Below are 27,506 nucleotides of genomic sequence, written 5' to 3'. Positions count from 1 at the left end.
TAGCGGTTCAAGAGCGCCATCTGGTGGCCGATCGGCAGAAGCGCCAAACAGGAAGTTATGAGGTTGAAGTGCTGATCGTCCATATTACTTCCGGGCACTCTCTATAGGTCCCGGGACTCGATCTCGACACAATACATAGCGATCCGTTGCCAATAACTCGATAAACAACATGATTTGGACGTATATACTATTATACAACCTGTAAATAGATCGCGTATTTCTACATCCCATAATAGGAATATTTCAGTTCCACGCTCATCGTCCAACGGCGCAAGGAAGATACGGTAAGATTCAGCGTTATTTTTGAACGTGTTCGATATAAACTGCTCTGATGATCATATCACCCACACTAGATGAATGATATAACGCTGCCCACGGAATTATAAACGATCCCCCGCCCATCCGGTCATCATCAGATGATACGTAGAAACTTCTAGAAGTACGTCCAATTGAAATTTTTGATCTCGCACAGATTCCTACCAAACTGTATTTCATCATCAATATAATGCATTTGGGGCTATAAATCACGTTCTGGAGAAAGCTGCAGAAAGAGATGAAAACATACTTATACTTTAGACCATATTTTACTATGAATATGTGAATGAAAAAGTTTAACGTTGCTACACAATGAACAATACATATAGGACCTTGAATGGGCCCTAATAATGGCAATTTAGCAATAGAATTTAAAAAGTTATAGCCCTGCAAAGAAGGGGAACTTTTCCATAGACAAATAGAGCTGGCAAGGGATGGTATATCATGAATTTTGCCTTAGGCAATCAAAGTGTTAATTAACAAAGTAAAAAAAAAAATCAAAATGCAGATATGTTACTTCCGGTTCCAGAACCGGAAGTTAGGAACCGGTTCCTAATTAGAACCGGTTTTCGGTGCCCAACCCTACTCCCACGTAGGGCCCGATGCAGGGAGTGAAGATGAACAAAAATGCTGGAAAAATAATGTGTACAAACAATTCTAGGGCTTCACTAAAAGGATCCTGGATGAGGGTTATGCATTATTTGTTCTTAGCCAGCATTCTAGATAGCAGTAACTGCGCACGGCATGGGTTTAATGGAACAATAGCGGGGCAACTGGGTCTCGGTGTAACCAATGTAACCGAGGAATAGTCCGCCTATACTTTCAAACTATAGTCAAATAAAATCACAGGAGAATTGATGGCTGATCATCAACATAACGGTTTTATTCACCTTCTTCATCTTTCCACTCCACAACAACGGACCTGTCCCAGGCGCGTGCCCCACTCTTCCCCAAAACAAAACCCCAAGAGGGTTCGCAACTCCACCTAATAATGTCAGCATCACTAATAACATAGTGTAGTGCCGAAGAATAGGAGTCGGAGGCGGGGTGTCGAAAGACGATGCTAAATGTTTATTCAACATCAACTTCAACACTGTTTACTTGCTATCTAACAGGAACTTGTTTGCCAGCAGGAAAGTAACAAACAATATTGTCCGTGCGGAACCCTTATCCCCAGCACACAGTTCTGTGGGTGAATTATGTTGATCCCCCACAATAGAACACTTAAATAAACGTACATAAGTCTAACCAGCTAGCACTAACGTTAGCTTGTTTTTGTTTAGGCTGTAACTGAGTGGCGAGACTAAATCAAATCAAATGTCAAATCAAATTGGTAAGACACACGTTAAAACCCTTCTACTCCTACTGTTCCTAATCTGAACCTTCCTGAACTTGACCTTCATGGGTTTGTGATGGATTATTTGTTAGTGGGTATTTCAAAGTACCTCATATTTGGTACCATTTTGAATCTTAACAACTAGGGCTTTCCAATGATATAAAATATGTAAGAAGATAAAAATGAATTTTCAAGCACTTTCCTTACTTACTGCTGTCTTACCTAGTATGTATGGAATGTAGAAAATTGTGTTGGCAATATAGAACAGCTGACAGATTAGAAATAGCATCTATTGTTCAAAAGTTATGAATGAATTAGTGAGATGAAATATCATGATAACCTTTTTTTTATTAATCTTTTTTACATATTACATATTAATTCATAAAATAATTTAATGTTTGTGTTGAAATGTTTCTTCAAACTTACCCCATTCTCTTCTTAGAGCCTTGTCTTCCTCCATGCCCTCTGCCTTCTTTCAAGCACCATTTCCAGGTGGTCTTCTCCTGCCTGCTCCTGGTTCTCGCACTAGCTTGTTTGGTCAGCAAGCGCCTACTCCCTGGCCGTGTTGAACCGCACATCTCGGTGAACTGCACATCACATCGGTCTCTTTTGTCCGATCTGGGCAGATACAATTTAATATATTATATATAGAATATGACCCAGTAATGAATAAACTAAATACATCAATGTGGCACAGTCAAATCTCTATACCCGGGCTATTTTCAACCACTTCCGGACTTTTAGAAACATGTTTCTAGAGTGAAAAACATGACCAAAATCACTGGAACAAAACTCACAGAAGACCTATAGACTGTCGTTAACTGAACAAATGCTATAATGTGGCCAAAAATGGCCTATAAACAATACTTGCGTCGTCGTTTCTTGCGCTAGCTTTTTTAGCAAGCATTAGCGTGGGGGCTGGTAGAGCTAATGCTTGCTGCCGCCTCGGGCACCATATTGCTGGGTAAAAAATCACTACAGCCCGGCGATTTCCAAACGGGCTTTTCGAAAATGAAGACATTACCAAAACCTCTGGAAAAACCTCACGGAAGCACTATAGACTGTCATACAAATGTCTTGACTTACTTGACTTAAGCCTTTGCACTCCCTGCGGAGCATAGGCCACTGATGATTTCTTTCCATGTTGCACAGTTTTTGGCCTCCCGAACGATGTTGTGCCATCCCAGTCCAGCCTCTTTCATTTCCCCTTCCCAAGACTGTCATACAAATGTACAAATGCTATAATTTGGCCAACAATGGCCTATAAATTGTACTTACGTCGTCGTTTCAAACTGCGCGCAAGACATTATTTCCTGGGGGGAAATATTCCTTCGGCAAAATACTAGTCTCTCACTCCGAAATATCTTATAGATAGATAGATAGATAGATAGATAGATAGATAGATAGATAGATAGATAGATAGAAACTCTATTGCCATTTCAACACTGTTGATTGGGATTTGTCTTGGTGCCACATACAGTACAGACAATGTTAAAAACATACAATATAAAAACACAAGAATACAATCCCCACAATAAAAAGTTTTACACAAACAATTAAAAAGAAAAAATGCTACAGTACCTAAAATAAATTGCTCAGTGTTCCAGTTTTAAAGTGCATATTGCCTTAAAGTGCATGTTGGCTGGTGCTAGCCCTTGTTGTGCAAAGTGCCTGTACATTTGTACTCGAGTTCAGGTGACGGACAGCCTCGGGATATGTACTGTTTTTAAAACTGGATGTCCTGCACCTGAGACTTTGGAGTCTTCTGCCAGAGGGAAGGGGGTTAAAGAGGTTGTAAGCAGGGTGAGAAGGGTCCCTGATCACCTTTTCCCCTTTCCGCCGGATTTGTGTGGCATAAATGGAGGCCACAGAGGGGAGCTCACAGCCGATGATTTTTGACGCTGTGCGTACAGTTTGTTCTAAATGTCCCCTATCATGGACGGTGGTGTTTCCGTACCACACAGTCATTGAGAAGGTAAGGACACTCTCCACAGTGGCTCTATAAAAACTGAGCATCGCCTCCCTGGACACACCAAACTTTTTAAGCTGGCGCAGGGAGTGGAGCCTCTGGTGGGCTTTGCTAATTATGAGGCTGGTGTTAACTTCCCATTTTAAATTATCACATATGGTGATGCAGAGGAATTTGAAACTGTCTACCCTTTCCACCTGCTGGCCGTTTATGTACAGAGGAGGGTGGACTGCCTCCCCGTGCCGGAAGTCAACTATAATTTCCTTTGTCTTAGAGATGTTTAAAAGCAGGTCGTTCTCCTTGCACCATACAGCAAAGCTATCGACTTCAGCTCTATAGGCCGATTCATCCCTGTTCTTAATTAGTCCCACTACTGTTGTGTCATCCGCATATTTAAAAAATCTGACAGAATCAGAGTGGGAGGCACAGTCATTAGTGTATAGACCGTAGAGCAGAGGAGAGAGAACACAGCCCTGGGGGGCCCCGGTGTTCAAGGTCCTGGATCTAGAGAAGAAATTACCTACTTTAACCACTTGTTCTCTGTCTGAGAGAAAATCTAGAATAAAATAGCACAGAGACTCATCAATTCCGAGCAATTAAAGTTTTTCAAATAGTTTAAAAGGCACAATTGTGTTAAACGCTGAACTAAAATCAATAAACAAAATTCGTACATAAGTGGCAGAGGCCTCCAGGTGCTGCAGGATGGTGTGTAAACACATAGATACAGCATCCCCTACAGACCTGTTGGGCTGATAAGCAAACTGATACATGTCTAATTTAACAATACTAGATAAATGATCACAGACAAGCCGCTCGAACACCTTCATAATGACAGAGGTCAGAGCGACGGGCCTGTAATCATTATATACTCCCTGTGGCGACTTGCGGAGTGATACTTCTGGTTATTCACCTCATAGGCCCCAGTGAAAACTTGTAAAAATGTTATCCTTCCATTGTAAACTGCCAGAACGGGAGCAGTTCGCTTGGCAGCAGGTTAAAGTAGGCTTTGCGGATACCACCGGTGGCCCCGTCGGAGAGTAAGGGTTGTGTTGTCCCCATGGGCCAGACACGTCTTCTTTAAACGAGTCAAGGAGAAACATCACAATAAATCAAGAACAAAACTAAAAACACCATGAAATCCAAAATAAAATAAATGCAACACTCCCAGACATACCCCAAGGAAAAACTCACAAAAAACCTAGCAATAGGAAAAAAGCACCACAGGCAATGTGGAGGGGAGAAACCTTAGAAGGGCTGTTCAAGGGGGGATTTCCCTTCTTAGATGTCGGTGATAGTAGTGTTGCTAAAAAACAGGCGAAACACAAATATGTACATGCAATAGCAACTGGGGTACATGAAAATGGAATAGAGCTGATGACTGATCCATTTGAGGTATGGGGGCGACGTAGAGAGGATCATATCCTCCTGGCCATCACCACGGGACGTCCACCACTCCGGTCATCACCACGAGACATCCACTCACAGGGAGACAGGAGACGGGGACAGGCGTTAGACAGTTTGTGTGTTTGTGATGGGCAATAGATACATGTAGTAAGCCATAAGCATATATGTGAATAGAATCGGAGTCTATAAGAGAATTGCGAAATCAAGTAATAAATAGAACTAAGAACAACTGCAAGCGTATATATACAGGATGGGATACGAGACGATGGCTCAGGGCCATATGCCCCGGGGGGAAGGAGAAACCACTCAGAATAGGTCAAGGCAGAGCAGGTAAGGTTCAATGCTGCAGGTCAGACGGAAGGTGGTATGAAGCTGTTCCATGGGACCGGTGGTGCTCATGTCCAGTATGAGGTAGAAGGTCACTGGAATGTCTATATCGATAAATTCACTCAGAGAGACGGGGACAGGGGTTAAAAAAAATTATAACAGATAACAGACATCCTAACTAAACTAGACCGATTAAGCTAAGGGTCAGTCCCCGACCAGGTGAGATCAGGGTAGGTTGAAGGAGAGAGAGAAAAGATGGGTCTTAAGCGAGGATTTAAAGGCTTCGAGACTAAACAAAAAAGACAAAAACTAAAAAGTCAACCTGTAGTTGACTAAAACTTGACTAAACAAAAAAATAGATAAAGGTGAATATGATGAAAACGAAAAAGAGCATTTGAGACATGACTAAGACTAACATTTTAAATAGCTGACGAAATGAACACTGCTGATTAACGATCTTTAAATATTTAACCTGCTTAGTTCAATCAATCGAATTGTAACCAAGAGATTTGCTGGGGAAAAAAACAATTGCTTTTGTGCATAGATCACTAGATATATATGTTTATAATATAATAAGCTGTAAACAATCAAACTAAAATATTTTCTGGGGGGAATGTTTTTAATGCATAGCTCAATTAACAAAAAACGTATGTGCTGTGGATTTTTGGAAATGGCGGTTGAAATGTAATTCTGTGAGGATCATTCAGAATGTTCAGTGGAGAGCAGTTGATGTTTTTAAAGAGTCACAGCATCCAGTAGAGCAGGTGATGTTTTTAAAGAGTCACAGCATCCAGTAGAGCAGGTGATGTTTTTAAAGAGTCACAGCATCCAGTAGAGCAGGTGATGTTTTTAAAGAGTCACAGCATCCAGTAGAGCAGGTGATGTTTTTAAAGAGTCACAGCATCCAGTAGAGCAGGTGATGTTGTGAAAAAACTGTCACAGAGAGAAATGTTTTATATATATATACTTAATTCTATGACACCTAATGGTCTAAATCAGGGGTAGGCAACGCGGGGGCATTTTCATAGGCACAGGGGGCACCATTAAAAAAATAAAAAATAAATAAAAATTTTTTTTTCTTTTTTTTTGCTTTGAAATATTATAGTGAAATATTTTGCACTGTTGTCGCATTTATCTTGTTGAAATCCTCCGACAGGTTCTTTTTACTACCACATATTTAATTGAGACCCTTTATTTGTTTATTATTTCAATTTAGCTGGAAATACATTGCTACATCATTTAGTAACATTGGCAGAGCCTTATAACAAAAACATTATTAATTAATTAATCAACACATTTTATTATTTATTTTTCTATTTTATTGAACATTGCACATGTTAAAAGCCATTTTTTTTACTCAAAATGTGAGTATTACCAAGTCAACTTGTGTTCTTAAAACAATGACAATAAACATAGTTTTATTAGGTTGAAATAATGTGGTTGTGTACTTATTTTTCTGTTAACTTATTATGGATTGAAAACTGAAAACCTTAATGCACAGTAACTGAACTCAATATTTTTAAGTTCTGGTAACTTATTATTATTTATTTTTTTACAGTGTAGTCTTGCGATCAATCAAAACTTATTTACACGATATACCTCACATTCACCCTCCATTCACATCCTGGTGTTCTCCTGGTGTTCTCCATTAGGCCTGTAGGTGGAGCTATGACAGCACACGTACAGTACACACACCGAGTGTGATGTGTCCAAAAATGTATGGGCAAATGTGAGTGAAATGGTCGCACTGTATGCAGCTGTTTGTCTGCATTGCACCCCCCCCCCCCCCCCAACTCAGATTTAGGGTTGATACAACCATCATAATAATATTGTTAATAATAACAATAACAATAATGATGTAATAATGTAGAAATTATCATTAAAAATACCTGATTATGAGAGAAAAAAATTACGATGCATGGAATACGGTTGAGGCGCACTAGTTACAACTATATTTCAAACAGGCACTCCATGTCAAAAAGGTTGCTGACCCCTGGTCTAAATGCTGACTTCAGTTTCTCTCTCTGATCTCTGAAATGTGACTTTAGATAATCCAATTGGGACAAAGGGTTATGTTTCAAATGGCTACACAGTATGCAGTTAAACATTTATTTAACTAGACCTGAACTGTATCCATATAGGCCAGGGGTGGCCAACCCGCGGCTCGCGAGCCGCATGCGGCTCTTTGCCCGTCAATGTGCGGCTCTTCCATCCATAAAAAAAAAAAAAAAAAAATTTTTTTACTTTTTTTTTTTTTTTTTTACTTTTTTTTTTTTATGTCACTCATTCCATAAGGACGTAGAATAAACATTTACAATTTTTTTTTAAATGGTCCATTTGCATGTTCTTGGTATCTGAATCTAGGGACATATATGGATCAGTGTCAGAAATAGTGTGTCTGTTACTAGGCTTGAGTAAATTGTAATGAACCAAAGGAGAATATCAATTCTATTTAAAAAAAATAATTATCTTTGACTGTAAATAACACCATGCTAAAATTGACCAGACCTGAAAAATCTAAGCAAATGAATAAAGGGAAGATGATTAAACAGAGGTTTTGTAGATACAGTACTGAATTCTGCCATCTTTTTTATAATGTAAATTTCTCCACCATTTTTCATCATATTGCAACACCGTTTTTTGCAAGACGTTCACAGAAAGGTAGAGAAACTAACTGCGTTCTGTTTTATGGCAATAACGTTCAGGTTTGTGGGAGATAATCCCAAAAAATAAGAGAAATTAAAAAGTAAATCCAGAAGTCAGATGATTGACAGGGGCTGGTGTGAGCTGGGTAGGGTAGTTTTTCGAAATTTGAAAGCCCTGAGTCTCTTCCTTCAAAAGACTACACTCACTTTTGGCTGTGCCACTTCCTCCTGTCAATATGCGCCGGTTTCCGACTCAATGCCCTGAGATTTCTATAATCTTATATTTCACTAATAACAGTTCAAATAATTGGTAAACAAACATAATGCTGAAAATATACACTTTTACTGTATATCTCGGGCTTAAGAGGTTAACCCTGTGAGGCCCAAATTAAAAAGAAATTAGCAACTTCAGAGGCCAGAGGGTGGGACATATAAACACATTTACTATCAAATAGCATTGTGAGGCTGAACAACAGGACCAATACATGTGCTTAAAGGGGAACTATCTTATAAATGGCTTTTTTCAGTGTTTACCATTGTTTCTTAGCTATGTGGACTTATATTAATAGGATATATGTCTCTAATTCTCATATTGGCGAATTCTTCCAATTCTCCTCTCACAATATTCACCCTCACTGAACTGAGTCATCTGAAAATGTGCATATCTGTGATGTCAGAGATTTCTCAGCTGCATAATAATGTGGCAGTTGATGTGGCAGTTGGCACCAGGCCACACAGTGGTTGGAGCCCAGCCTCAAAACGGCTTAAGATCTTAAGGTAGAAAAATGCGGTTTTTAGTACTTGATTAGAAATACAAAACAATGCATTTTTTTTGAAAAAAACCTAGGTGTTCCATAGACTCACAGGAATTGTGTAAAAGTGCCCAAATAGTGAAAGAAATAGTAAAATAGTTCCCCTTTAACATTTTTTAAATAAACATTATTTTTTTAAATGGCTAAAAGTGATTTTGAAATTTTGAAACCGTTAAAAGTACCCTGTGAGGCCCAAATAAAAAAGACATTAGCAACTTCAGAGGCCAGAGGGTGAGACCTATAAACACATGAAGGGTGCCGTGACTGAAAAAAAAGGTTGAGAAACGCTGGTATATGGTGTGGCTCTTTGTGGTACCACAGTCATTTTTTTGTGGCTCTTAGTCTCTGACTGGTTGGCCACCCCTGATATAGGCTGTCTTTGTTTTTTGTCTAATAATGAATTCAGACTGTGATTGGACATCCTGTAACTAGATCCATTAATTAAGACTGTGATTTGGCTAAGCTGTAACTAGATCCATGAATTAAGACCATGATTGGCTAAGCAAGCCTGTAACTAGATCCAACCCAACCCAACTGAGCTGTGATGACTACACCCCTCCCGCCTGCGTACATAAACCTGACAAAAAATTTGTGAACTTTAAACGCTCTGATGAAGGCTTTGTGGCGAAACACGTAAACGTTTATTTCTGTGATGTGTGCCTGAATAAACATGTGAAATGTAAGCCTAGAATAATTTATGTTTGCAAAGAAAATGGCAGGCCCTGCCTTTGTAAAGAACAACACTGAAATAGACTTGTCAGGTCATCTTTTAGCTTCAAACTGTGTTGCAGGGACCTGATTTTCCAGTTTGTTTATTCAGTTATGAATATAATATCACTTTTCTGCCTCTCCCAAAGCTAGATACTGCACCTTTTGATTTATGAACATAATGCAAACTAATAATTGGGTGTGAGATTTAAATAGCATATTAAAATATTACCAACTTAATCAGGCCTGTCACATTTTGATACTAAATTATTTTAATTTTAAGTATAGACATTTATTGAAATTAACCATGGTCAAAATGTACGATTTTATGATGATCAACTCTCGTTAAACTATATAATAATAATTCAATCGAAGTTTGAGAATTGCTACTCTCCATATCTCTCACCTATACTTGTGTACAAAGTCACTAATAGTGACGGCAAATAAAATGCGTAAAACTTGTGTACATGAGATGTTCCTTTTTATTAATCCCCTTGGGGAAATTCAGGGGTCATAGCAGCACAGGGGAGGATAGGGGAGGTACAGTCAGGGTAATATAAATGGCAATAGAAATATAGAGAACAAGGTAAATGATTAATAAAAAAAACAAGTATACTGTGTATTTAGACACGTACAGTATGTGAGCCTTGCCCAGAGTATTTCTCCATTATATGTTATGTTGCAAGGCGGCGTGGAGCAGGGGTATTTTTAGGGCAAACTGCTCAAAGGTGGCTTTGTAGAGAGAGAGAGAGAGAGAGAGAACCACCCCATCCCTCTCTCTACCTCCTTCTCTCACAGAGACACAACAATGTTCACCTGATTCAGTGAACCGTATAAACGTCTTGAACTGTATACTTCAGGTGTAGGTGTAGAATTTACATCCATAGCGCTCTGTATATATACACCCTACCCATCTGGTTAACATCAGCTCTATACAGCCTACCCATCTGGTTAACATCAGCTATATAAAGCCTACCCATCTGGTTAACATCAGCTATATACAGCCTACCCATCTGGTTAACATCAGCTATATAAAGCCTACCCATCTGGTTAACATCAGCTATATACAGCCTACCCATCTGGTTAACATCAGCTATATACAGCCTACCCATCTGGTTAACATCAGCTATATACAGCCTACCTATCTGGTTAACATCAGCTATATACACCTACTATGAAAGTGTGTTATTAGGATAGGGCTATATTTTGTTAATGCCATGGAGCAAAACGTCTCACTAGAATTGACTTTGGAACTGCTTTCTGATAGCTGCACACTGCTCAGTGCTCACTCTCCACTCTAGACTAACTGAACCACTGTCTCCTGTCATGAGCCACAACAGTGCATTTGATGACGCACCACATCCGATTCTACATCTACAGAAAGTTATTGTAAAGAAAGTAAAAAATATAATAAATAAATAAATAATTATTATTATAATAATCTGCTGGTTTGTATCCTTCACCAGAAACTGTGCCTACTTCAAATTGAAGTAAATCCACACTGTCAAACCTAGGAATGGCTATTTTCTGTGAAGAGCAATGCTTACTGGGTCAGAAGGTATTTGGTGACTACATGCTGGAAAGCCCAGGTTTGGTACGCATTTGGCCGTATTAGGCTACATTTAGAAAGAATTTGATTTAATATTGGTTACAGTATGCAATGGTTGCATAATACCGAAGCATGCTGATCCTGGAGGATTTGCTATAGGGTCTTGTAAAGCTAGTTCAATGCAACAATGCTTTGCACCTATGCCATTGTTTGTCCTTGTTTTGTTTGGATATATATATATATATATATTTTTTTTTTAATCTACTTTTTCTCCCCATTTTCAATTTTTCTCCCATCCCATTTTCATATTATCCAATTCTACCCTCCCCTGTCTCGAACGTTGCTAGACTATGCCTCCCACTGGTCAGCTGCAATGTGGACGAAGCCTTGCATCACGTGTCCCCTCCGGTACACGAGGAGGCAGCCGTCGCATCTTTTCACCAGACAGCGCGATCTCTCAGTGGCGAGGAGTAACGCGTGGGAGGGCTCACGCTGCCCCCGTTGCTTCCTGATTCTGCTGTACAGGCGCACCAACCGACCTGTAGGAGTCGCTGTCCACAACGTCCGATCCCCACCCACCGGCTTTCCCACCCCCTAATACTGCCAATTGTGTTAGTATGAACGACCAGCCAAGCCGGAAGCAACGCCGAGAGCTGGGCTCGAACCCAGCATCTCCTGCATTAGTGGCGAGCGCCTTGTGCGGGAGCTTAGAGGACTGTATATAATTATCACCTTAGGGGGTGTGGTAGGATGCCTTAACTCTTAAACTAATTGTACCAAATACACAACTGAGTGAATAACTTAAAATGGAGTCACCTAAACTAGAAAGAGCGAGGAAACTGTTTGAATCATAATGCTTTTATATAAGCAAAAAAGGGGAAAAAAGATACATACAAAATATTGTTATCACGTTACACAATGCCTAATTAAATACTATTACTAAATTTAGATGGGCGCCCAAATAGTTCTATTAAAGTGTTCTGGCCAAACGTTGCCGCGGTTACCACTGTCAGAGGAACAATTCCCTCTGCAGGATGAGAGAGATGGAGAGAGTTAATAATCCTGGGGGTGAGAAAAGGACCCGGATGAGTTCTGTGATGAGGAGTAGTAGACCGCTGCGTGGTGATGAGGGCGGGAAGACGCTGCCCGGTCCAATAGGCGCCACCAGTCTGCTCCTGCAGACCAGATGCTCCGCTGTGGTGGATCCGAGTGTCTCGCTCCGCTCCGTGGTGCTGCACGGCGCACGCCGACAGCTGCTGCAGACACGCTGGTCCCCTCTGTACCACAGGCTACTGCTATGGCTACTACTTAGGACTAGTTGTGTCCTTTTACAGCGACACAGACCCTATCTAAATGTTCTCTGGTCTGTGTTATATATCGACTGATATGTCCAGTATAGAGCAGCTATCGAAGCATGAGCCGAAGCTACTTTAGGTATTAGCGCCGAGCTAGCTAGCTTCGGCTAACTGGTAACGATAGATGGGGAATACTATAGTCCGCTGTAATATGCTAATCCCAGACGTTTACTAAACATCAAATTAGCTGGGTACTAAAACTCACTCTCTCTTGGTGGTATAATGTCCGCTTGGTAAGCCACTTTACATACTTGGTCACCGTCAAACTATAACGTTAACGAGAGCAACGCTGGGTGTACGTCCGCTCTCTAACGTGTCCGGTCAAGTTCAACGTCAACAACCTCATAGAGGAAGTGACGCATTTACGAGGGAACACTAAACCACCTCTGGCCCACTAGATGGCAGCACCGTCATATAACCTGAGATGCCATAAGTAGGCACTAGGCAGCGTAACATTATGTGGTAAATAATAACTTAACTCCCACATATTAACTTAAAGGGGGATTATTTTAGGTCTAATTTTACCTAATTGCAGACCCTTCAGCACAGCCACCCCCTGATTTGCAGTCGCTGTCCACAACGTCCGATCCCCACCCACCGGCTTTCCCACCCCCTAATACTGCCAATTGTGTTAGTATGAACGACCAGCCAAGCCGGAAGCAACGCCGAGAGCTGGGCTCGAACCCAGCATCTCCTGCATTAGTGGCGAGCGCCTTGTTTGGATTTTTTTGTTGTTTTTTTACATTGTCAGTTTTGAAACATGTGCCATGAAAACTGGACCTGAATTTGAGACGTGACTATTTTCTCTACAGGGTTGAGCGGTCGACAGACCAGGTGATGAAGCCGATCAACACGGACGCCCTGTCTAAGTGGGTGGGACACATCCCAAGTGATGTGATGAATGAGATGGCTGAGATCGCCCCCATGCTGGCTCGGCTGGGCTATGACCCCCAAGCCAACCCTCCAGACTACACGAGACCAGGACCCATTGTTTCTCTATTCAACTACTCGCACGTGAGAACAACACACTGGAGCACAATGTGATATAATGATTAAATAATAATATTTATCCTAGCTGTAGCCTGAGCCTGTTACTCAGTGATGTGCCTAACATCACAATGCCTCAAAACTAGGGATGTCCGATTATTATCGGCCAATATTGGCATTAAAATGTGATATCGGAAATTATCGGTAACCTATCGGTTTTCAAAACAAAAATGTTTATTCATTTATTTAAACCTTTATTTACCCAGGCAAACAAGTAAGAACAAATTCTGATTTTATTTATTGTATTTATTGGGGGGGGGGGGGGGGGGGGGGCCCTGCATATATCTGTATCGGTTGATATCGGTATCGGAAATTAAGAGTTGGACAATATCGGTATCGGTAAAAAAGCCAATATCGAACATCCCTACTCAAAACACGAGGCATTCAAATCTTTTGGCGTCGATTACCATTGACTCTTCAAAACATTCGGCTCAGCCCTAAATTAAAATAATAATATATCATAATAATAATAATAATAATAATAATAATAATAATAATAATAATAATAATAATAATAATAATAATAAATCATATACAGTACCAGTCAAAAGTGTGAGTACACTCGCTAGAAGCTAGTATAAGCTTTATTATTGACTTTGTATACGTTTATGTAAATACTTGAAAATGTTACATACAAAACAAAACAGATTAGAGCCATTTATTATGTCAAGTCTCAAGTGAAAAAAGTAGTAGAACGCGCTCACCTCACTAGACTTGACTAGACTAGACTTGGTGCTGTAACCTCTGTCCTATGTCACGTCTCCCAATTTCACAAGTGACCATAAGTATTAAGTACTGGGACCAAATGACTTGTGAGGTGGTTTCAAATGGCTTGGCTGTTCAATGTCATTATAATGGACCTCAAACTCCACCCTTTTATTTCGATCCTCCAATCACAACGGTTGCCTTCCTTGGACATACTTTGTCCAAGAAAAGCAACAGTTTGTGATTGGAGGAATAAGAAAAGAGGGTGGGGTTTGAGAGAGGTCCATTATTTACATGTTGTATAGGTTAATACTGGTTTCCTCATTCTGTACTAACATTGCTTCCCGTCTTCAAACCTAGTAAAGACAATGATGATGTCCTCTTTCTCTTCAGAGTATGAAAGCAACAGAAATGCCACACCCCAGTTAAGAGGAGGAGGATGCAGAAGGAACATTCTAGAATGCCCTTTTACCTTTTGCCATTTCAAATGCTGTGAGTGCACCTTCAACACAAGTTCACCAGTAGATTCACTTTAACACTTTGAGTGCCAGCGACAAGATTTCTCGTTAGTTCATGCCGACCGTTGAGTGCCAGCGACGAGATATCTAGTTTTTTTTTTATTAGCGATTTGAATTCATATTTCATCACGTTAGTGCTGCAAACTCTCTCTGAGCTCTATTGGGAAAATACTGCCCCCTATCGTCTCTCCCTGTGGTACTGCACCCCTTTGGAATGGATTGAATGAAACACATGGGGGGGGGGGGAATCCAGCTTCCTCATTTTACTTCTCAGGCAAGTCACCCGAGAGGATCGGATTCATTCTGGAGCCTCAGAACAGCGTGGAATACATATTTCCAGTACCCAGCGTTGGATCAATAAACACGATCGATATTTGGAATGGCGATCAGGAATTGGAATAATCTTTTTGGAGAACATCTGATCTGAGGTAAGGAATCTATTTTACCAGTCTTAGGATAATCAGAGCTTTTTTCACAGAGATATCAACGTGTGCCCTATGTGTATGTGTGTGTGTGTGTGTGTGCGTGTGTGCTGATCAGGAAATGAGATAATCGATCAAGATAATAATTTTCAGCTCGCTTCTATAGCGTGCATAAGTACACATACTATCGATAATCTAGCGTTTATTTGAAAATTATTCATAAATAGGCCGAAAAATTGGGCGGCTACGTGGCGTAGTGGGCAAGGCGCTCGCCACGAATGACGGAGACGCTGGGCTTGCCTGTTCGAGCCCAGCGCTCCACATTGCTTTCAGTTTAGCTGGTCGTTCATACTAATACACATTGGCCGTATTAGGGGGTGGGAAACTGATGTGTGGGGATCGGGCGTTGTGGACAGCGACTCCTACAGGTCGGTTGGTGCGCCTGCGCAGTAGAATCAGGAAGTGTCGGGGGCAGCGTGAGCCTCCCACGCGTTACTCCTCGCCACTGAGAGATCGAGCTGCGCAGGTGAAAAGATGCGACTGCTGTTACCTCAAGTACCGGAGGGGACTTGTGCTATGTATGACTTAGTCCACATTGCAGCCGGCTTGTGGGAGGCAAGAAACAGCGTTCGTGACAGGGGAGGGTTGAATTGGATGATACGAAATTGGGATGGGAGAAAATATAGAAAATGGGAGAAAAAGTGGATAAAAAAAAATAATAATAGGCCGAAAAATTACAATGTTTTTTGTGTATTCCAGAATATTCCAGTAAAGGGCGATTATCACAGAATCTTTATATTTTCCTGAAACTTTCAAAAGACGAGCGTTTTTCAAAATGGTATAAAACGGAAATGAACCGACTATTAAAAAAAAAAAAAAATCCCTTTCCACAATGTTGACTGCAAACAAGTCATTGATAAGCGACGGCCAGATTAGACACATAGCCATAATTTAAGACATAGTTTATGCGTTTGCAAATATGAGAGCTCTATCATTGAAGTGGGTGGTGGCATTCAAGGGGGGTAAGGCGCACCGCATGGCTGGCACTGAGTGTGTTAAGAGGACAATTTTAAAATGTTGGGACATGGATTTTTCTTTTTTGTATTGACCACAGTTCTTGTTCGTAATGCCTATGTTTGGTGTTATTTCTTTTGCAAGAGGGTATTAAATATGGACCAATAAAGTGGTTCACAATAATGGGGGGACAGGGTGTGTACCACTGTGTGAGAAACTATGGCTCTCACTTGGATTTAATTTTCAAGGAAGATCCCTGTTTCAAAGTTGGCCCCCTTTCTTCCATAATGGACCATAATAGTATTACGTTGCATTGTAATTTTTCTAATTCTGTTAAATTGTTCCTGAAAGTATTTCTATGTCTGTAATTTATCATTAACTCATCACCAATGTGAATGTGTGTTCGAGAAATTACTTACTTACTGGGAGTACAGTAAATGTTCATAGAACATAATAACTGTATATTTTTAAAGATGTATGTTTATTTTCTTAATAAATTATTTTGTTGTTGATCATTCATTAAATAATTTGATGGTGTTTTGTTCCACAATAAGCACTATATGAACAATAAGCACAATATTACATTTTAATTTAGTTTAACTACCACACATTCACTTCTATTTATTAGAAATAAGTACAAAACGTGTATGGGGAAGCGCATGCAAGGACAAAAATAATACTTAAATTCTCAATTTTTATATATGCTGCTTGTGAGTGAGGAATACATTGCAACCATACTTCATTTCATAGTTAATTTTTGCTGGACCGGGAGGGCCAGCCTACAATACTGACTGACTCCCCATTGTTGAAACAGACATGTGTGAGTGCAGTGCCCTTTAGGCTTTACTAGTCTAGTTTTTACTTGATAAGTCCTATGAGGACATATATTTGATCATAAATGAATAACATCTTTTGAAGGCTATTGACCATGAAATAGGGATGGTGGGCTTCATTGGGGATTATGAAGGAGCCTGCCAGAGGGAAACACCATTCTTTGTTTATTGTTATTTGCACTTACAAACATACATTTTGGAATAAAAGAAGTAAAGGAAGAACAGTTCAAATGTGCAGGAAAGGTCAAAAAGCCCAAGGGCTTATAAGCGACCTCCCCTCTTAAACCTATATAGGATAACTACACAGAACCCCCCCCCCCCCCACACGCACACACACCGTATGCACAAACACTCATGCGCATATCCCTCTCTCATACACACCGATACATACAATACAGCATTATACAACAATTATAATGTTGGGGGGAAAAAAGACTACTCACAAATACACATGAATCTGTAGTTCTTTTTAAGCTTGCTTTTGAATTTATTTAAAGTGGAACATGTTTCTATTAGATTTGGTATATCATTCCACATCACTGCACCTTGATAGACAAATGACAATTTGGCAACAGAGGTCCTACAGAAAGGAATGCATAAGTCATTATTTCTTCTTGTGAGATGTGCATGATAATGAGAATTAAACTCAAAATAACTTTGAAAGAAGTTAGGTAAAGATGAAGGAAGACCAATTACTTTATACATAAGAACCCCTGTTTGGTACTTGTTGACCTCGTAAATTGTGAGTAGTTGCAGTTGTTTAAATAAGAAGAGTTGGTTGAAATTCTTACAAAGGATTTCTGAGATCTATGGATTGCTTGTAAGTAAAAAGAGTAAGTACATACACTGGATATTACATAAACTGTTTTGTATGGATAGGAAGGACCTTTCCTAGAATATCATAATCTCCTTTGGTACACTACAATATGGCTGGCAATGATTTTGATAATCATGTTATGGAAATCGGCATGTTTCATGTGAACTGGCAATGCATGAAATTCAATGTCCCAACCCAACTGTCACAATGTTGATCTGAATGATGCGTTTCTTTTCCACTGTAAACATGTCCTAAATTAACATTGATTTCTATGAAAACATTATCATAAACATTCCATGGCAGTCATTTCACAGTGCACCAGCAGCCAAATGACCATGAATGTTGATCTGAAATGGAATGGCGGCTGTTCTATCAAAAAATGCTTTAAACTTCATAAAAGTCAGTCAAAGCTTGCCAAAAGCTCAAACAGTGATCTCTAAGCCCACGTGGTTGAACTCAAACATCAAAGAAACAGACTAAGAAACGATGTAAACACCATGATCAAATCTGCACAAAACAAATTCATCAATGACAAAACTGAGGAAAACAAAAACAAACCCTGTGAAGTTTGGAAATTACTCAACTACCAACTAGGCTGCAGTAAAAAACTAAAAACCAGATTTACAAACAAAGACAGAAAACACTCATCACAGACAAGCTGGATGTGGCCAATTACTTAAACATTTTCTTTACAAACATAGCCACAACACTGGTTAATAAACTACCCTCCCACTCAGGGCATTTTGGGGTAGAACACATCATAGCCTACAAAAACCTAGGGGTCCGCAAAGACGACTTCAAACTTGAAATGGTAACAACAGATGAGGTACTTAAAAAACTGAGCGCCCTCCAACCTAACAAGGCCACTGGCCATGACAATATCCCCTCCAAATTCCTCAGAGACTCAGCAGCTGCCATCACCCCAGTCATCACCCACATAATAAACCTCTCCATAAAACAGGGATACATACGTCCCCAAAGACTTCAAAATTGCGAGAGTGACCCCCCTGCCCAAAAAAGGCAGAAAATTAGACCCAGGCAACTACCGCCCTGTTTCTATTCTTACCTCCATCTCGAAAGTCATGGAAAAAATAGTCTACGAACAGGTCGAAAAGTACCTTGCGGAAAAAAACGAATCTACGAATTCCAATCTGGCTTCAGAACATCCCACTCCACTGACACATGCCTTCTCTATTTGAACGACCACATCAAACAAGAGGTGGACGAGTGGGCAAATACTGCGGCATGGTCATGCTGGACCTCCAAAAGGCTTTCGACACTGTCAATCACTTCATTCTGATTGACAAGCTAAAAGCAATTGGTTTTGATAGTTTATCAGTGAGCTGGATGCAATCCTACCTGGAGGGGAGAGAACAGATGGTGGAGGTAAACGGTACACTATCCCCCCTCCCTGTGAGCTGTGGTGGTCCACAAGGAAGCATACTAGGACCGTTACTGTTCCTAATTTATGCAAATGTCATTTCATCAGCTTGTGACTGCAACTTGTTCCTGTTCACGGCCGACTCAGCCCTGCTGGTCTCTGACAGGGACAAGTTGCAGGTTGAAAAAGCCCTCAGCTCTGAACTCGGTAGAATCTGCACCTGGCTCGCTGATAAAAAACTATCAGGGTAAAACAGAGTCCATTCTCTTCGGTTCAAATAACAAACTCAGCAAGACCGACGGCTTCTCAGTTACAGTGGGTGACAATATTGTCACAAGGAAAGATGAAATTACCTACCTGGGTTCCATCCTAGAGGCAAGTCTTTCCTGTGACAAAATGGCAACCAATGTAATCAAAAAAGTCAACCAACGAACAAGATTCTTGTACCGGATATCCTCCCTAGTAAACAAGAATACCCTGAAGACTCTAACAGGAGCACTCATTCAAGGGTACTACGACTATGCTTGCACCTCATGGTACCAAAGCACCTCAAAGGCACTAAAAACAAGATTACAAATATCACAAAACAAACTGGTCAGACTACGCTTGACCTTACTCCTAAAACCCACCTCACCCCTGCCCATTTTGACAACCTATGATGGCTTAGAGTAGACAGAGTACAGCAACTTGCAATGGGCCTGGTCTACAAGATACACTACACCACTAAGGTACCCATGTACATGTCGAAATACTTCCCAAAGGTCAGTGAATACCACGACCATAACACCAGAGGGAGTTCCACAAATCATGTTCAACCCAGATTCGGCTCAAACAAGGGACTAAACATGTTTAGAAATTATGCCACAACAATGTGGAACGCCCTACCCGCCTCGCTGTGCAGGCGCCCAGACCGAACTGTAGGGGTCGCTGTCCACAACGCCCAGGACCCACCCATGGCTTCCCTTCCCCTAACTCAGCCAAACGAGTTAGTATAGCGATCAGCCCAAGCCAAGGCAATGCTGACTCTCCGGGAGTCGAGACCGCAGCCTCTTGCATTGGTGACGAGCACAATCTCCGCTACGCCACCTGACCGCCCCATTCTGCAATCTGTTAATAAAATGTTCAATCAATCAATCAATCAGTTGTACTGTTGTAACATTATCAGTTTTTGTCCTGATGCTCTGAAGCTTCCACACATCGGAGTAGGCAAAAGTAGAATACAATGGACTAAATGAATGTGACTATGATGTTAGTCTTTTATTTCTTCAAACTTTTATTATTTGAACACATAAACCACAATGTTATTATACTGTATGTCTCTCTTTAGTACCACATCAGAGTGTGTGGATGTTTCATTGGTCAGTTAGTGAAGTTACTGTGCCCTCTAGTGGTGAGTATAGAGTCTACTAATCAAATGTCCTGGTCCCAAGAGCACCTTATACTCTTATGGCACAACTAATTATGAAAAATCTATTGAACAACCATTTCATACTAAATCACTTAATGTCGGGGTCTCCCAGTGGCTAACTCCATACTAGCTAGCTGATACTACTCCATACTAGCTAGCTGATACTAGCTACACCATCACACCTCTCTCTTTCTTGTTTGTGCTGAAATAATTATAAAATATTGAAGGAAGGTAGACTGTGTCCCTTTGAAAAGGGCACTACTTTATACAAAAGCACATAGTGGAATGCAGGCTCTCTCGTCTTCTCTCCTGGAAACTTTCTTCTGGTTGCTACATAAAAGACAGATGGAGATCAAGGAGAGAAAAACACGTGCGTACACCTGGGCTGCCATTATGTGTTGTAATACTGCATACACAAATATGTATGCTTAGTCTGGGATGTCAAGCATTTCCAGGCAGCAGAATTATGACCAGATGTATCGCCAAGCTGTCCAGACAACACACCGTTCTCGAACTGCACAAATGGTTATTTTTCAGAGGCTATATCAGAGTATGGTCACAGTCAACAAAATCAGTTGTCAACAACAACAAAAGCTGCCATCAGAGCTTTATGTTGTGTAGTGAGCCACTAGAACCAAGGCAGGCTGCTCCATTTGCGAATCCCTGGAGTGGGGTGTTGCTGTGTTAGTGATGGGTGTCCTGTTCCTGCTACTGGGCAGGGTGTGGGGTCCGGTGGGGTTCCGAGGGGCATCAGGGCTGCATCTCAGCATGTACAGGAAACACATGGAGAACTAGGAGAAAAAGTGAAAAAAAGATGCACCAAACAGATCCAACAGTCTTCAGTTACTGTAGCAAAATAATCAAAACTACTCACATACCATGATTATTATGATGATATATATTATTATTATTATTATTATTATCTCACAGTCGTGCTGCTAGTGTTATCTAGTTCCACTGTTGCCCATACTCAATCTATACCCATCTACTGCCTACAACTGTCTTACACTGTAGTCATAACTACCTACCTCAACCCATAGTCTATACCCCTATAACACTGTATGATAGCCATGTACAGTAACAATGTATATACCGGATATATATTTATATCTGTATGAATATATCTGCATATATCCGATTTACATACCCACTCTGTACACTGTACATACTGTATCTATATACAGAAATGAGTAATGTGGATAAACAAAGTTATGTTATATTGTGTTAGTGTTGTATTGTATTTACTGCTGTCAAGCGACTCAAGTTTTTTCTTTTTGTACTATAAGTAAAAGTATATTCTATAATGTATAATACTAAATTATGTTATCAAGTAAAATTAATGGAAGAAATGTTCTTTTTCATTATGATTGTTCTGTTTGACGGAGCTTGATACTGTGATTTGTTTGGAGGAATGTGGAGAATACATGTTCAAAAATAAACTTTTTCATTCATTCATATATATGTATATCCTATACTCTTATTAGTTATAATGGCCAGTGTGGCTTACTACCACAGTTTATTTATACTATCACTGTACATAATAATATATCACTGTACATAATACTGTACATACATCAGATTAGCATATTTCCTCAGTAGCTTTGTTATATATTCCATTTAATCACTTGTTACACTATATTGTTAATTCACTTTACTGTTACCTTGCACACCAGTTAGATGCCAAATTATTTTTGTTGTACTTTACTTGTGCTGTATGATGTACGATGACACAACATTTGTATCTGATCTAATCTAATCTGTTCGAATTAGCATATTATATTATAGAATATGGTATTAATTGCATATTATCATGTTACTAATGTGCTATCAGTATGTTCCTCTCATGTTGCTGCCAGGTTAATAAGCTGGATGCAAGTGACAGTTGCTCTATCTAGGTCTGTCATTATTACTATTAATACATTCTTTCATTCCACTAATTCGACTATAGGATTTTGTCAACTAATTGACTTGTTGACGTAATCGACAAATCTGTAAAATTGTGTTTTCCACATGCAATCGTGCAGAAGGATCTCTTTTCTGGTGCTTACTAGAGATTCACATATCATTTTAAAATCTAGTGCTTACTAGAGATGTATGTATAATCTTATAGTGTTTACCAGAGACGTACGTATCATTTTTAAATCTAGTGCTTACCAGAAATGTAGGTATAATTTTGTACGTATAATTTTAAAATCGAGTGCTTACCAGAGATGTATGTATAATTTTTAAATCGAGTGCTTACCAGAGATGTATGATTTGATTTGATGTTTTTTATTTTCGTGTCTTACAGGTGTATGCCCAGCCCATATGGGCTTACAAGACACAAACAATAAGTATATAGTATACTTGACATTGACAATAAGTTATATAGACCAAGATGGCCACACAAAAAACAGAAAACTAAATAAAACGTAATATAACAAGGTGTAAATAATGGATGTAAACAAATAAACGAGGAATTCATATACAATTATATAGGATATAGTGTGTTTTGTCTCAAGTGCCATGCTTTCTCCAAAAATCCTGCAAAACTGAAGATCTCCTCCACAAAAAAATAACAACATACAACTCTCAGACTGCCAAAACAAATCCGGATTTACAAATTGAATTTTCTCAAATAAAGCCCTCCTCAAATCGGTGTACAAGGGGCAATAAAAAATAAAATTATATTCATCTTCCACCACTCCAAGATCACAGAGAACACACAACCGCTCCTCCTCAGGTTTACCTTGGAACCCACTTCCACAGCCAATGGCAGGGTGCCAGATCTCAACTGGGCACACAGAGACCTCCGTCTTCTCTTTAAGTTTAACATTACATAAGGTTCAGTAAAATACTCATCTTTAATTTCAACATATTTTCTAAGTTTAGGTTTTTTCCAAGTCTCTCCACCTTCCACTTATCCTGATGGATTGTTGATCATTTTGTTTTAATTATGTGAACCTTATACTGATTGTTCATAAAAATCATACTTAAGTCAGCAGAAGAAAAAATCATGGACATCTCTCTTGACCAGGGATGACCTTGGGCTCTGTCCCAGTTAAATATCTTTTTTGTCACCCTGTCATTTGGCAGCTGGACCAGGCGGTTCCATAAGCTAACCATTTCACCATTTTGCTTGACCAAGCATGAGTCTCAACCCATGTCCCCTTCTATAGCCCCTTTTGCTGTATATTTATGGACTCCCAAGAAGTATTTCATGGCACGGTTCTGGATACTTCATTTTTAAATCTAGTGATCACCAGAGATGTATGTATAATTTTTCAGGCTTTTCTGGAAAAAAAAACCATAAGAATTGACTAACAAAATCTTAGTCTACTAAAACCAAAGTAACAAATTAATTGACTAAGAAGGGGTAGCCCTAGTAAAGATGTACCTATCTCAAACCCAGCCCTCTGAGATAGGTCAATTTGCAAGTTCAGCACTTAACTATTATAGTTCAGCATTTAACTATTATAGGCATCCCCATCATGCTATTTCACAAGCTAAACTGCTGAAGTTGAACGTTGCCATTTAAACTAAGGTAGTGAGTTTGGCTTGACCACCTCTGCCATGGCACACTGTTACCTGGTTATTTAGTAGTACATATATGATGGGGTTAAGGACTGTGCTGGTCTTCGCCAGCACGGAGGGGACTAAGCTGGCGGTGGGTGGTACCAGGCCGGGACGTCCAAAGGAGGCAAGCATCGCCACTACCCCATATGGCAGCCAGCACAACAGGTATCCTGTTACCATGGAGAGCACCATCAGCAGAACACGGCTCTCCCTCTGCTGAGCTGACGACTGGTTTACCCTGTTGACCTGATGGCACACAAACAAAAACAATCTTTATACAGTTGTTCACACTACAATGAAGAACACATCATTATACACAGGCCTACTTCTGTTGTGGCCTATCATGCCATAGTGGCGCTGATCTATGGTGGCCATGGGATGCAAAACCACATCAGCAGGAGGGTTACAAGTCGTCATTTGGGTCAGAGGTCGGACGTCAGGGTGTGTACCTGTCTAGTTACCCCTCGTACAGCCATCAGGATCCTCCCATAGCAGAACAGCATGACCAGCAATGGCAGCAGCAGGCAGAACACAAACAGACAGCTCACGTAGGAACGGGCCCTCGCAGACCGATGGTGCCACTGTACCGAGCAGGTGGTGCCAGGTCCCTCCGGCCCGTAGCTGACCCAGAACAGATTAGACATCACGCCAGGTTTGAGTTTATGAATGAATGATTAATTAATAATTTTCAAACAAAACGTATGAATGAATAAACAAACTAATGAACAAATTAATGTATCATTTTCATTGTTGTATCAAGTCATCCATCAGACCTGCTCCAGCCCAGCAGTGGTGGCAAGGTCCAGGCCAGCGAGTAGAGCCAAGAGCCTGCTATGGCCAGCCAGGCTTTGGAATAGTCCGACAAGTCGGGCAGTGAAGAGCGCAGCACCGTGGAATAACGTTCATAGGACAACAGGGCTAGAGAGACTAGAGAAACCATGCCTGCAGGTAGAGAAGTCACGTACATTTTATTTATAGCGCATTAAAATAACAAGCCAAATAGCTTTACAAACTAATTTGATATGGCCAGAGAGATTGATCATACAAAATACACATATACTGACTATGGAACAAAGTAATTAGCTGCAGTAGCCAATTGGTTTAAAATCTGTGTTCGCTTTATCATCAGGACAGGACCAGAGGTGCAAAGTAACCAATTACATCTACCCGTCCATAATTACTGTAATTGAGTAGATTTAACTTATTTTGTGAAGTGAACTTCATTGTACTTTAACTTGAGTACAGTTTATTTTGGACGTTTGTTTTATCAAAGAGGACGGTAAGCGTATTTCCAATAATGTTGGCATGTTCCTTTGAGTACTTTGTTTGGAGTGCTATATTTTATTCGAGTACTAGACAAGTATAGCTTACACTTAAATAAAGTGTACTGTAATTTAGCCTACTTCTGATTGAGTAGCCTAATGCATTTCTGTATCCTACATACCTCTGGTTAAAACTACAACGAAGCCTGATGAATTGAAAATGTGGGACCCTGATGTAAACAAGACGAAAGTCTTTCTCTGGTCTGCATCCCCTTAACAATTGTGTGTATTGAGCTGTACTGTATTGTACCCATTCTGAAATCTGTTAATAAAGTGTTCAATCAATCAATCAAGCCTACCGTTGGTCTCGTCTCCAGGACAGACACATGTGGGACTATTGGGAACGTCTATAATCAGTGGTCACCAACCCGTCGATCTTGATCGACTGGTCGATCTTTGAGACCTTCCCTGTAGATCTTTCCCTGAAAAAAAAAATGTAAAAAAAAAAATTTAAATCTTTCCCTGAGAGTCCACATTACAGTTCTACTTTTGTTTTGATGTGAAAAGTGATGCTGCATAAGATTACTGCACTTAGCACTGACTGAGAAAGTACATATTACAGTTCTACTTTGACAAACATATTACAATTAGCATTTTCTAATGTTAATAATATGAGAGTCCACATTACAGTTCTACTTTTGTTTTGATGTGAGAAGTGATGCTGCATAAGAGGACTGCACTTAGCACTGACTGAGAAAGTACACATTACAGTTCTACTTTATAAAATGCTAATTGTAAATATGTTTGTCAATGTTAATAATATATGAGAAAGTCCACATTACAGTTCTACTTTTGTTTTGATGTGAAAAGTGATGCTGCATAAGATGACTGCACTTAGCACTGACTGAGAAAGTACACATTACAGTTATACTTTATAAAATGCTAATTGTAAATATGTTTGTCAATGTTAATAATATGAGAAAGTCCACATTACAGTTCTACTTTTGTTTTGATGTGAAAAGTGATGCTGCATAAGATGACTGCACTTAGCAGTGCACTGATTGAGAAAGTACATATTACAGTTCTACTTTGACGTTTTAATGTTGGACCAAAGCATTGCATGTAATTAGAATACAGGCAAATAAATTAGTTAAATTTAGTTTAAAGTACAATCTTGGCTGTCTTTTTCTCTCAACGCTTCAATAGGTAGATATTGCCTTCACCAAAAAAAAGTGATCTTGGGCTTAAAAAGGTTGGTGACCACTGGTCTATATAGATATTATTTACATTCATATTAGAAGGAGTGGTAAAACAAACTCACCGAAAAGCGCATTGGCGAAACCGTACCACCTACACCCATCGGAACCGATCAACCACCTGCCATAAATGCTCGCGGCAAAACTGAAGGGAGTCCCAAAGATGCACACGAGCATGTCGCTGGTGCTGATGTTGATCAGAAGGAGGTTAATGGGAGTTCTCAGCCACGGGAAGCGTGCGAACACCAGGAGCGCGAGGAAATTACCTAGAAAGCCAAAAATCAATATAGCACCGAGGAACACGGCCACCACGGTGTGACCCGTCCGGCCCAACAACACGGGCTCTTTGAAGTGAGTGGCAAAGCTGGAGCTGTCCATGGTGCTTAAGTTACTACCGTGGATGATTGCCATGGACAAGTGATTCATATAACTTGGTCGGCTAATATTGATATATAATTAAAACAATTCCGATTTCCTGTACTACTTTATTAGTATGTAAGAGAGTAGGCTACCATCATCCCCTCTAAGAAAAAGAAACTGGAAAACGGGTTGGAACATGACATCTTCGGTCCCAGATTTTTATACTCGAGGCGATGGTGAAACGCCAACTCGTTGTTTTGGCTGCCGGGGGAATTTCAGCAAGTGCCAAGGGGAGAGCGAGGCGGGGGCGGACTACTCAAGTAGAACGTTTTAATTGTATTGTATTTATTTTATTTATTATTTATTTATGTATAGGCTACAGTGGGCCTTTGAAGTGGAATTGCATTTCTAGGGAACAGCTTGGGCCCACGTTTATTTCCTGTCCTGTCAGTTATGGATATTTGCAAACACTGCAACATTAAATAAACGTGGGCCAATTTTGAATGTT

The 27,506-nt window shown here is 40.1% G+C and overlaps 2 protein-coding genes across 5 annotated transcripts in view; one reads left to right on the top strand and one right to left on the bottom strand.

Moving 5' to 3' along the window:
* The window catches only part of LOC311233184 (protein-tyrosine sulfotransferase 1-like), a 31,573-nt gene extending 14,934 nt beyond the window's left edge, over positions 1 to 16,639 (top strand). For all 4 annotated transcript variants that reach the window (XM_084320085.1, XM_084320086.1, XM_084320084.1 and 1 more), the window contains exons 5-6: positions 13,233 to 13,434; positions 14,566 to 16,639. In XM_084320085.1, coding sequence (XP_084176211.1) covers positions 13,233 to 13,434; positions 14,566 to 14,601 — 238 coding nt within the window. In that variant the 3' untranslated portion in view covers positions 14,602 to 16,639. The remainder of the gene's footprint in view (positions 1 to 13,232; positions 13,435 to 14,565) is intronic.
* A 4,534-nt stretch (positions 16,640 to 21,173) lies between these two features.
* On the bottom strand, positions 21,174 to 27,016 carry LOC311233422 (pinopsin-like; the record flags this gene model as incomplete). Its single annotated transcript, XM_084320389.1, has 5 exons — positions 21,174 to 21,356; positions 24,133 to 24,366; positions 24,570 to 24,741; positions 24,894 to 25,062; positions 26,704 to 27,016. 5 exons carry the CDS (start codon positions 27,014 to 27,016, stop codon positions 21,174 to 21,176), a joined length of 1,071 nt encoding a protein of 356 aa, XP_084176515.1.
* Between the last annotated feature and the right edge of the window lie 490 nt (positions 27,017 to 27,506).

Source organism: Notolepis coatsorum (assembly GCF_963971535.1).
Source record: "Notolepis coatsorum genome assembly, chromosome: 8".
Lineage (NCBI taxonomy): Eukaryota > Metazoa > Chordata > Actinopteri > Aulopiformes > Paralepididae > Notolepis > Notolepis coatsorum.
This window is presented reverse-complemented; position numbering and strand designations above follow the sequence as displayed.